At 32.4% G+C, this 12,601-nt stretch overlaps 1 protein-coding gene across 2 annotated transcripts in view; it reads right to left on the bottom strand.

The window, feature by feature from the left end:
- Positions 1–761: 761 nt before the first annotated feature.
- LOC127710911 (ATP-binding cassette sub-family C member 8-like) overlaps positions 762–12,601 on the bottom strand; it is a 70,846-nt gene continuing 59,006 nt past the window's right edge. For both annotated transcript variants that reach the window (XM_052216873.1, XM_052216874.1), the window contains one exon: positions 762–4,004. In XM_052216873.1, the coding sequence (XP_052072833.1) occupies positions 3,861–4,004 (144 nt within the window). In that variant the 3' untranslated portion in view covers positions 762–3,860. The remainder of the gene's footprint in view (positions 4,005–12,601) is intronic.

Below are 12,601 nucleotides of genomic sequence, written 5' to 3'. Positions count from 1 at the left end.
ATAGGGAACATGTGTACTAAGTTTCAAGTTGATTGGACTTCAACTTCATCAAAAACTACCTTGACCAAAAACTTTAACCTCCACTCGCACTATCATTTCCTATGTTCAGTGGACCGTGAAATTGGGGTCAAAACTCTAATTTGGCATTAAAATTAGAAAGATCATGTCATAGGTAACATGTGTACTAAATTTCAAGTTGATTGGACTTCAACTTCATCAAAAACTTTAACCTGAAGCGGGACAGACGGACGGATGGACGGACGCACAAACGGAAAAACATAATGCCCTTAAGTGGAGCATATAAATATTCAGAATCGTATGGTGGCATGCATTACAATGATGTAAACAAATTTTAACCTCTAAATCATATACCTTCTTGACAGGCAAGTAGTTAACCAAATGACACTATATTCATTAAACAAGTTAACTGTTAGGTACATTAGGAAAATGGGGGCTTTGTTAGCTGAATGGTCTAAGTAGTGCTTACACTGATCACTAGGCTGCTGTCATCAGTGAGCTGCGAGTTCAAAACCTGGTCATGGCAAGGTACATTCGACTCCGATTGCAAGTTTTCTTGCCAAAGTTGTGGTTCTATCCTGGTACTCCAAGTTCCTCTTCAAAAAATAAACTGGATGCAATGGTAAAGCCAAGTATGCTGAAAGTGGCATGAAATACCAATAATCAATCAATCAATCAATCAATCAATCATTAGTAAGAGGATAAAACGTTTATATATTCAGTAAGAATAACAAACATTAGAAATCATTTACATATTTAATCATTATATTTTCCTGTCATTTTAAACAGGAGGAAACTATGTAAAATAGAAAAATCTGTACACAAAATGTCAAAAATATTTAAAATGCAAATAACAGAAAAAAATAATCAACACATAGATGTCTGCTACAAATAAATCATAAAAAAAAAACTAATATGCTACACTGTTAAAATGTCTGTGTAAATTTTATGTGCATGTGTAAAACTACAAAATCATACTTAAAAATAAACAAAATACTATAATCAGTAACAATGTCAGAAATAAAAAAAAGCCAATAAATAGATATTTTAACAAAAAACTATGTCAACAGGGTTAATAACCTTCTAAATTGTAAACAGTGATAAACACATCTTGCCTACTGTGCTGCAAACTGAAAAACAGATCAATTTGATTGACTAAAGCTGTGTGTGTAGGCAAAAATGATTGCTGCTGCTTGCACAACAAATATGTATCTCAGGCATTTGACTGATTAAAGTTTGTTTAGTTGAAAATGAGATGATTCACATGATAATTATTCATAAAAAATTGAAATTCAAAAAAATTCTTAATAACAAATTAGAACATTCCCAGTGTAAACGCAAATTTTAGGGGGAATGGAAAAAAAACAGTCATAATTTTTTTTAGAAAAAATGATATGTTTAGTAATGCTCACCAATGTGTCCTTAATTTAAATTTCGTTTCTGTTCTACAAAATATTTAAATATAAAATATATTTAAGACTGTACATTACAAAACTTTAGTCTTTCAGACATTATTACACAGCACTAGAATTATAAGTACAGAATGTTAAACATTACTTTTATCACAACCTAACAGGTAAAACTTTAATACCTCTTTATTATTTTGCACAGTTGAACATTAAAAAAGTGAGTCTTTTTTGTTATTATTTCATTCAGTTGCTTTCTGATTTCAATAATCCCTTAAATATCGTTTTTATATAATATTTACAATGTTTAATTAATCTTTAACTCTTCTGTTAGATGACTGTTGCACTGAAGCAATTTTGGTGGACTGTTGTGCATCAGCACGGAATTTTCTGTTTTTATGCTATTCAACTTCGTATTTTATGGTTGGCTTTCAAATTGTTTTGATTTGAGTGCCATTGAATCTAAAATTGATGAAACACATGCCTGGAGTACCTAAATATAAGCCTGGTATCTTCAATGAGTTAGAAAGTCTGTTATCTTTGTCAGTTATTTGAACATCTGTTTGTTCCAAATGTTCTTTGGGACAAACAAAAAACCAACATGTGTTATCTTTTAAATCAAGTTATTAACTGTTTACCATTAAATCTGTTACTTATAAAATTCAGTGTGGTTTTATTTTAGTCAAATTATGTCAGACGTAATAATCAAAAATGTACAAATGTATTAAGAAGATAATCATGACTTTCTTTTCTTACTATTTACCTCAATATAGATGATCCTTTTATTTATTTTATCAAATATTTTAAAATTATGGATTAACAACAATGTTCACAGATGAATAATAAAATGTCTTTCTTTATAAATTATTTAATACCTCTGCATCAAATTGTCATGTTTTTCAGTAAAAAAAAAACTAATGTCATGTTACAATAGAATGAATGACCCCCTAATCCAGACCCTCATATTCTGAAGCTAAAGGAAATATTTAGTAAACAAATACAGTGTAAAATATTATTCCTATAATAAATATTCATCAACTAAGCTAGCCTTCAACTGAAAGTGTATACTGTAATCACATAATTGGTTTGTAATCAATTAATCATTTTCTAGGTAATTAACTTATAAATTAACAGTATTATCCATACATGGCTATAATACAAATGTCCTTCACAAACATCCAAGCACCGATTTTATTAATTTAAATATTGTTAATATTTTGTACAAGAATGTCTGAATGCTATTTTCTTTTGAACACATTTCTTCATAATTATTTTCCCTGGGAATTACTTTTTGCACTAACATAATTAGTGCTTACTTTAAATCAGCTTTCTAAACACATCATAAAAAAACCTAAATACAACTATCCTTCCTAATAGCAGTAATGTTCTGTTCTAGAATAATTGTTTACTGCAAAAACTATTACCAATAGTTTTGACAAACATCTAACTTGGATTATCATTATCCATAAAAAATACTGACGGTCTTTTTAAGCGTTTACCTGGACTGTCAAGAAAAGTATAACAAAAATACAAAACTCCAAGCTAAATTCAAAAAGGGGGAAGTCCATAAAAACTGACAAAATCAAACCCGTCCTAAGTCAGGAATCTGATGTTCAGTAGTTGTCGTTTGTTGATGTGCTTCATACGTGTTTCTCGTTTTTTATATAGATTAGACCGTTGGTTTTTCCCGTTTGAATGGTTTTACACTAGTAATTTTTGGGGCCCTTTATAGCTTGCTGTTAGGTGTGAGCCAAGGCTCCGTGTTGAAGACCGTACTTTGACCTATAATGGTTTACTTTTATAAATTTTGACTTGGATGGAGAGTTGTCTCATTGGCACTCATACCACATCTTCTTATATCTAATTAGTATATATCAACAAAGGGAACAAATGTAAAACAGTTGTCATATTCCTTACTTGGTACAGGCATTTTCTTTGAAAAATTGTGGGTTAAACCTGGTTACAAGACTATTTTACACAGTGATTTCACATAGAAGTCTGTGACAATTAGAAAAAGCAGATCTCATGTTAACATTGTGTACATCATAGTTACTGACAAACCAAGAAATAATTGTAAAAGACTGTCGATGAATATATGATTGTGAACAATAATTCTGGAACAGAAATTGACTGCCACTGAGAAGCACAGTCATTTTATATTTGTGATGAAAGGTACATAAAATCTAAATATAAGGTGCTTGATTAATGATAAAAGGTTTATATTTTTCAAGGCTTATTATAAGAAAACAGTTTTGTGTGACAAGCTTCATCACAACTAGATACAATTTAGGCTTTTTAAATTCATGTAAGCCTTCCTGTTACATTCATATAAATGGAATAACTTGGACCTAATTTTTATTTCAAACATTGTAAAACTGTATAAATTTTTTATTGCTGCCAGTATCATCCTATTTTTGGATTAGATTTGATTTTAAATTATCTATTCTTGACACTTTTGACCAGTGCACTAAACATGCTGTCTTTATCTTTCATTAAGTTCTTTGGCGACTCATATTCCATAACTTTGCCTTTGTCAAGGACAATAACTCTGTCATAATTCATAATTGTGGAAATACGATGCTACAAAAGAGATAAAAATTATGTTAAGATACAATACCACTGGTTGAGGACAGAGAACTTTATTGGTGCAATATTAATATCATTGCTATATATGTTGTCAAGTTTGGCATACCCCAAATAGTAAAATTTCGTCAAGGCATATAATAAACAAACTTCCATGAAACTGTTCAAATTGTGCACTTCCTTAAATATATTTCTGACAGCATGGCTTCAGGATTACCATAGCAAAATATGCCCTTGGCCATTTATTCTAATTTTGCAATGCTGTGACTTTTATGCTTAGCTAGTAATATTGATGACATATCTGAAAGCCAAACTCATAGTACATCTAGTTCAAATTCAGAATTCATACCAAAAACATGAGTTATAAATTTCAAGTCAATAAATTTTGTAAAAGAAAAAAGCTACATAAATATATGTAATTAAAAAATATAGATATTTTGAGTTTAATTGCAATAAAAATGGGGCAAAAAATGTATCTAGGTTATTCCTAGAGATGTATCTATAATCCATTGATTTGAGAATAGTTTCTTATGGACAAATTGATGTTAGCACAAGGGTTGACATAAAAATAAAAATATCGTCATCTGGATATCTCATATATGACAGTTATATCTATGCTTAAGAGGGTCGGAGTTTGGCTTGCTGGAGGTCTAACTTGATTTAGGATAGGTTCAGTGTAGTGTATTCATGGTGCTGATTTAATTTATAGGCCTTATTTCCGTGGCTCCATCTATAAATTGGGTACCAGGCAATTTTCACATAGCTCTAATGTCTAGTTTGGTTACTTGTTAAACTAGAGGCTCTAAAGAGCCTGTGTCGCTCACCTTGGTCTATGTGCATATTGAACAAAAGACACAGATGAATTCATGACAAAATTGTGTTTTGGTGATAGTGATGTGTTTGTAGATCTTACTTTACTGAACATTCTTGCTGCTTACAATTATCTCTATCTATAATGAACTTGGCCCAGTAGTTGCAGTGGAAAATATTTTGTAAAAATTTACAAAAATTTACAAAATTTATGAAAATTGTAAAAAATTGACTATAAAGGGCAATAACTCCTTAAGGGGTCAATTGACAATTTTGGTCATGTTGACTTATTTGTAGATCTTACTTTGCTGTACATCATTGCTGTTTACAGTTTATCTCTATCTATAATAATATTCAAGGTAATAACAAAAAACGGCAAAATTTCCTTAAAATTACCAATTCAGGGGCAGCAACCCAACAACAGGTTGTCAGATTCATCTGAAAATTTCAGGGCAGATAGATCTTGACCTGATAAACAATTTTACTCTGTCAGATTTGGTTTCAGAGATATAAGCCAAAATCTACATTTTCCCCCTATGTTCTATTTTTAGCCATGGCCGCCATCTTGGTAGGTTGGCCGGATCACCGGACACATTTTTTAAACTAGATACCCCAATGATGATTGTGGCCAAGTTTGATCAAATTTGGCCCAGTAGTTTCAGAGGAGAAGATATTTGTAAAGGTTTACGGATGACGGACGCAGGATGCAGGACGACGGATGCCAAGTGATGAGAAAAGCTCACTTGGCCCTTTGGGCCAGGTGAGCTAAAAAAATTGCTTCCATTTCTTCTTGTGAAGAAGTATATAGAAAGTTATTTTTCCAGAATAGTGTGTCCTAAAAACATTACCCTACATGGAAGATTCACATAAAACATACCTGCCAACAAGTCAAAATCTCCATGGGGGATTTTTTAAAAGTGCAAGAGGACCTTATGCTCTTCTTATATTGTCATAAGTGTTCTTAATCTACTACTGTATATATGTGCTTAAACACCTTTTTAACTCAATATTGAATGGCTGTTTTAAAGTTTTAAGTTTACATATTAAAGAATTTAATAAAATGCTTCGCTGGGGCGCAGCTTGATACGACCGCAGAGGTCGAACCCTGAACAGTTGGGGCAAGTATGGACACAACATTCAAGCTTGATACAGCTCTGAATTTGGATTGTTATTAAATATTTGACACAGCATAGGTTTCTGACACAGAAAGAATGTGGTCTAAGAACTTGAATTTTTTTAATTTACCTATTATGGTCTAATGTCCAAAATCAAAATACATGGTTAGATTCAGCATATCAAAGAACCCCATATATTCAATTTTTGTTAAAATCAAACAAAGTTTAATTTTGGACCCCAACTTGGACAAACTTGAAAACTGGGCCCATAATCAAAAATCTAAACACATGTTTAGATTCAGCATATCAAAGAACCCCAAGAATTCAATTTTTGCTAAAATCAAACTAAGTTTAATTTTGGACCCTTTGGACCTTAATGTAGACCAATTTAAAAAACGGGACTTAAAATAAAAAATCTAAATACACGGTTAGATTTGGAATATCACAGAACCCCAATAATTCAATTTTTGATGAAATCAAACAAAGTTTAATTTTGGACCCTTTTGACCTCAATATGAACCAATTTGATAGCGGGGCCCACAAATAAAAAATCTAAATTCATGGTTAGATTCAGCATATCAAAGAACCCCATATATTCAATTTTTGTTGAAATCAAACAAAGTTTAATTTTGGACCCCAATTTGGACCAACTTGAAAACTGGGCCAAAAATCAAAAATCTAAATACATGTTTAGATTCAGCATATCAAAGAACCTCATATATTCAATTTTTGCTAAAATCAAACAAAGTTTAATTTTGGACCCTTTGGACATTAATGTAGACCAATTTGAAAACTGGACCCAAAATTAAAAATCTAAATACACTGTTAGATTCGGCATAACAAATAAATAAATGTGATCAAAGATTTTACAAATCTAATGCGCCATACTGTGCAATTAAAGATTACTTCTTGAAATTTTTCAATATTTGAAATTTGAAAAAAAAATAATATTTGAAGAATAATTCTTTTTTAAATTTCTGAAATCTGAAATGAGAAAAAATTGGCCCCCCACAATTTCTTTTTATCCCCCCCCCCCTTTTTCCCCCAAAAAAATTCTTTCCCTCAAGATATGATCATAATCTCAATTCAAATTTCCAATGGAGTAGGCAACCATAATTACCCATTTAAATTTACCATAGTGCTAACTTAATCTATTTTATAATAGAATTAATAAAAATATAGTGTCAAATCTTTCATATGGATTTTTTTGTAAAAAAAAAAGATGAAAACATTTGCAGATATTTTTACTGGTCTTCCTTTATAAATATGCATTTCTTTAAACATAATTTAAAAGCAGTGTAAGGGAAGTAACCAAAACGTTGTATTTGGATTACCTCCCTTACACTGTTTTAGATTATCTTTATTGTTCATTAACCATTACTTTATACATAATTTAAAAGCAGTGTAAGGGAGATAATTTCAATGATGTATTTGATTTATCTCCCTTACACTGCTTTAAATTATGTTTTGTACTAAAGTATTTGTCCATTAACCAGGACAACCTTGTTTTTCCCCCTTTTTTGCCCCTAATTCCTAAACGGTTTGAGCCATAACCCCCCAAAGCAAATCCTAACCATCCCTTTGTGGTATGGAAACTTGTAGTATAATTTCAGAGAGATCCATACACCGTTCCACAGTTATTGTCTGGAAACTAGAAAATGCTCATTTTTGGCCCCTTTTTGGCCCCTTATTCCTTAACTGTTGGTACCATAACCCCCAAAATCAATCCCAACCTTCCTTTTGTGGTATTTAACCTTATGGTCAAATTTCAAAAAGATCCATTCACTTAAACTAAAGTTAGAGTGCGAAAACCAATATGTATTCGGACGACGACGCCGGACGACGACGACGACGACGACGACGACGCCAACGTCATACCAATATACAACCACAAAATTTTTTTGCGGTCGTATAAAAATTCAGGTCAAATCCTCTCATGGGGATATCCCCCATAAATCAGGATAGTTGGCAGGTCTGATAAAAATAAGAAGATGTGGTATGATTGAAAATAAGACAACCATCCACTCGAGATCAAACTACGTAGATGTAAGTAACTATTCGTAACTATACAGTCTTCAACAATGAGCAAAATATATACTTTTAGCTATTAAAGGTTGCATTTCTGTAAATATTGGCAATGCAATTTCCCATAGGAACTCCTTTTACGGCTAAAACTGTACCACTTTTACTATGAAGTTTTGAACAAAATCTTATCCTAGAATTGAAAGTTCATATGCACTACAATTTTTTTCAAAGGTCAAAATATAGGGCTGTGCGGCATATTTTCAACGTTTATATGCCCTGAACTTTTCAGAGTTTAAACTAACACTAATTTTCTTAACTACCTCTACCTCGAATGAAGGGTTACCACAGATTTCAATGTAAACAATATGCACATGTATATTTACTGGTAACATTCCCAAGTTATGTCTCTATGAGATGGAACACAGAGAGCATAACTGGGAACCAGTATGTAAACAAAATTAATTTTCTATGAATATTCTAAATCTCCCCAAAAGAGGCGTGGTTTGAGAAACAGCTGTATTTACAAAGTGCAACCTATAAGTGATGATAATACGAAGTGTAAAACAATTCAAAAGATATAACTTTTTAATCTGCCTGATTTATGTTCAAAACAATAAATGATAAAACAAATATGAAATACAGCAACCAACATCACACAATGAATTGCAGATCTCTATAGACAAAATATAAAAATAAGGAGATGAGGTATGATTGCCAATGAGAGAACTATCCACCAAATTTCAAATAAAGTGGATGTAAGCAATTATTGGCAACTGTAAGGCCTTCAACAATGAGTTACACTGTTAACACAGTGACATGTCTCACCTATTTGTTATTTGGATAATGCAAATGTTGAAATTAAAATAGCAACACTTTAACATGTAAGTTATGCAAATATTTAAAGTCAGTGAACCATAACTGAAGGTACAGGGCTTAACAATCTCCATTGAAATGAGATGTGCCAATGTTAATACAACTGCATACCAATTACCATTGACTTTTCATAAGTCGTTCCCTTTAAACAAACCTAAACACAAACATTAACTTGTAAACTATGTAAAAGTTTCAAAGTCAATGAACCATTATTAGGGGGTGGGGTTATATAATCTCCATGGAAATGAATCTTGCAAATGCCAATACATTTGTATACCAAATATCATTGACTTACCATTAGTGGTTCATCTTAAACTTACCTAATCAAAAACTAATACATGTAAACTAACAAAGTTTCAAAGTCAATAAACCATGACTGAGGGGTAAGGACCAAATATTCTCCATGGAAATGAGATGTGCTTATGCTTATTCAACTGCGTACCAATTATCATTGACCTACCACTAATGGTTCCCCTTAAACTGACCTCATCACAAACTAATACATGAAAACTAAGCAAAAGTTTCAAAGTCAATAGAGCATGACGGAGGGGGCAGAGCCACATAATCTCCATGGAAAAGAGATATGCCAATGCTTATTCAACTGCATACCAAACATCATTGACCTACCACTAGTGGTTCACCATAAACTAGACCTAATCACAAACTAATACATCGTTGATGCCACCGCCAGAAACAGCATAGCTATGTCTTGCTTTTTGAGTCCGTCATGGCAAGACAAATAAAATGCTTCGCTGGGCGCAGCTTGATACGACCGCAGAGGTCGAACCCTGAACAGTTGGGGCAAGTATGGACACAACATTCAAGCTTGATACAGCTCTGAATTTGGATTGTGATTAAATATTTGACACAGCATAGGTTTCTGACACAGAAAGAATGTGGTCTAAGAACTTCAATTTTTTTAATTTACCTATTATGGTCCAATGTCCAAAATCAAAATACATGGTTAGATTCAGCATATCAAAGAACCCCATATATTCAATTTTTGTTGAAATCAAACAAAGTTTAATTTTGGACCCCAACTTGGACAAACTTGAAAACTGGTCCCATAATCAAAAATCTAAACACATGTTTAGATTCAGCATATCAAAGTACCCGAAGAATTCAATTTTTGTTAAAATCAAACTAAGTTTAATTTTGGACCCTTTAGACCTTAATGTAGACAAATTTAAAAAACGGGACCCAAAATTAAAAATCTAAAAACACGGTTAGATTTGGCATATCAAAGAACCCCAATAATTCAATTTTTGATGAAATCAAACAAAGTTTAATTTTGGACCCTTTTGACCTCAATATGAACCAATTTGATAGCGGGCCCACAAATAAAAAATCTAAATACATGGTAAGATTCAGCATATCAAAGAACCCCATATATTCAATTTTTGTTGAAATCAAACAAAGTTTAATTTTGGACCCCAATTTGGACCAACTTGAAAACTGGGCCAAAAATCTAAAATCTAAATACATGTTTAGATTCAGCATATCAAAGAACCCCATATATTCAATTTTTGTTGAAATCAAACAAAGTTTAATTTTGGACCCCAACTTGGACCAACTTGAAAACTGGTCCCATAATCAAAAATCTAAACACATGTTTAGATTCAGCATATCAAAGAACCCCAAAAATTCAATTTTTGTTAAAATCAAACTAAGTTTAATTTTGGACCCTTTGGACCTTAATGTAGACCAATTTAAAAAACAGGACCCAAAATTAAAAATCTAAATACACGGTTAGATTTGGCATATCAAAGAACCCCAATAATTCAATTTTTGATGAAATCAAACAAAGTTTAATTTTGGACCCTTTTGACCTCAATATGAACCAATTTGATAGCGGGCCCACAAATAAAAAATCTAAATACATGGTAAGATTCAGCATATCAAAGAACCCCATATATTCAATTTTTGTTGAAATCAAACAAAGTTTAATTTTGGACCCCAATTTGGACCAACTTGAAAACTGGGCCAAAAATCTAAAATCTAAATACATGTTTAGATTCAGCATATCAAAGAACCCCATATATTCAATTTTTGTTGAAATCAAACAAAGTTTAATTTTGGACCCAAACTTGGACCAACTTGAAAACTGGGCCCATTATCAAAAATCTAAACACATGTTTAGATTCAGCATATCAAAGAACCCCAAGAATTCAATTTTTGTTAAAATCAAACTAAGTTTAATTTTGGACCCTTTGGACCTTAATGTAGACCAATTTAAAAAACGGGACCCAAAATTAAAAATCTAAATACACGGTTAGATTCGGCATATCAAAGAACCCCAATAATTCAATTTTTGATGAAATCAAACAAAGTTTAATTTTGGACCCTTTGGACCTCAATGTGGACCAATTTAAAAACGGGGCCCAAATTCCAAAAACTTAATACCCGGTTAGATTCAGCATATTAAAGAACCCCAAGAATTCAAGAATAAAACCCCATTGAAATTGATCAAGAAATAAGCAATTTATACGAAGTATCTTCTTTTGCACAATACTGTACAATTGACAATTTCTTGCTATTGTGCAATATTGTGCTATTGGATATTTCTTGCTATTGCGCAATACTGTTAAATTGAAGATTTCTTGCTATTGCGCAATACTGTTAAATTGAAGATTTCTTGCTATTGCGCAATACTGTGCAATTGAAGATTTCTTGCTATTGTGCAATACTGTGCAATTGAAAATTTCTTGCTATTGCACAATACTTATTATATAATAATTTACACATCCTGTTTGGTGTGTATCTCCTACCATATCATTATTATTTGCTTTTAAATATAAATCAGAAATAACCAACTTAAAATGGATAATTTTAAAAGAAAAAAAAAAGGAAAAAAGGAAAAAAAGAAAAAAAAAAAATCCCCCCCCCCCAAATTTTTTGAACCCCCTTATGATTCATCACCCCCAAACTCAATCCCAGCCTTCCCTTTGTGGTATGGTACCTTGCAGTACAATTTCAGAGAGATCCATAGACTTGAACACAAGTTATTGTCTGGAAACTAGAAAAATGCTTATTTTTGGCCCCTTTTTGGCCCCCAATTCCTAAACGTTTCGGGCAATTACCCCCAAACTCAATTCCAGCTTTCCCTTTGTGATATGGAACCTTGTAGTACAATTTCAGAAATATCCAAACACTTACACACAAGTTATTGTCATGAAACTAGAAAAATGCTTGTTTTTTGCCCCTTTTTTGGCCCCTAATTCCTAAAATTTTGAGGCAATTACCCCCAAAATCAATTACAGCCTTCCCTTTGTGATATGGAACCTTGTGGTACAATGTCAGAGAGATCCATACACTTACACACAAGTTATTGTCTGAAAGTTACAAAAATGCTTATTTTTGGCCCCTTTTTGGCCCCTAATTCCTTAACTGTTGGTACCATAACCCCCAAAATCAATCCCAACCTTCCTTTCGTGGTATTGAACCTTATGGTGAAACTTCATGGAGATCCATTCACTTAAACTAAAGTTAGAGTGCGAAAACCAATGTGTCTTCGGACGACGCCAGACGACGCCGGACGACGACGACGACGACGACGACGACGACAACGACGACGACGACGACGACGACGACGACGCCAACGTCATACCAATATACGACCAAAAAATTTTTAATTTTTGCGGTCGTATAAAAACCCATTCCTTATAGTCAGTATAATGCTATTTGCTGTGGATTCATTTATTTCAATGGGTACCAATTTTCATGGATTTAAAATCAATTTTATTTCCATGGATATTTGATTTCATGGTTTTA

This window comes from Mytilus californianus, unplaced genomic scaffold (assembly GCF_021869535.1).
Source record: "Mytilus californianus isolate M0D057914Y unplaced genomic scaffold, xbMytCali1.0.p SCAF_8, whole genome shotgun sequence".
NCBI lineage: Eukaryota > Metazoa > Mollusca > Bivalvia > Mytilida > Mytilidae > Mytilus > Mytilus californianus.
This window is presented reverse-complemented; position numbering and strand designations above follow the sequence as displayed.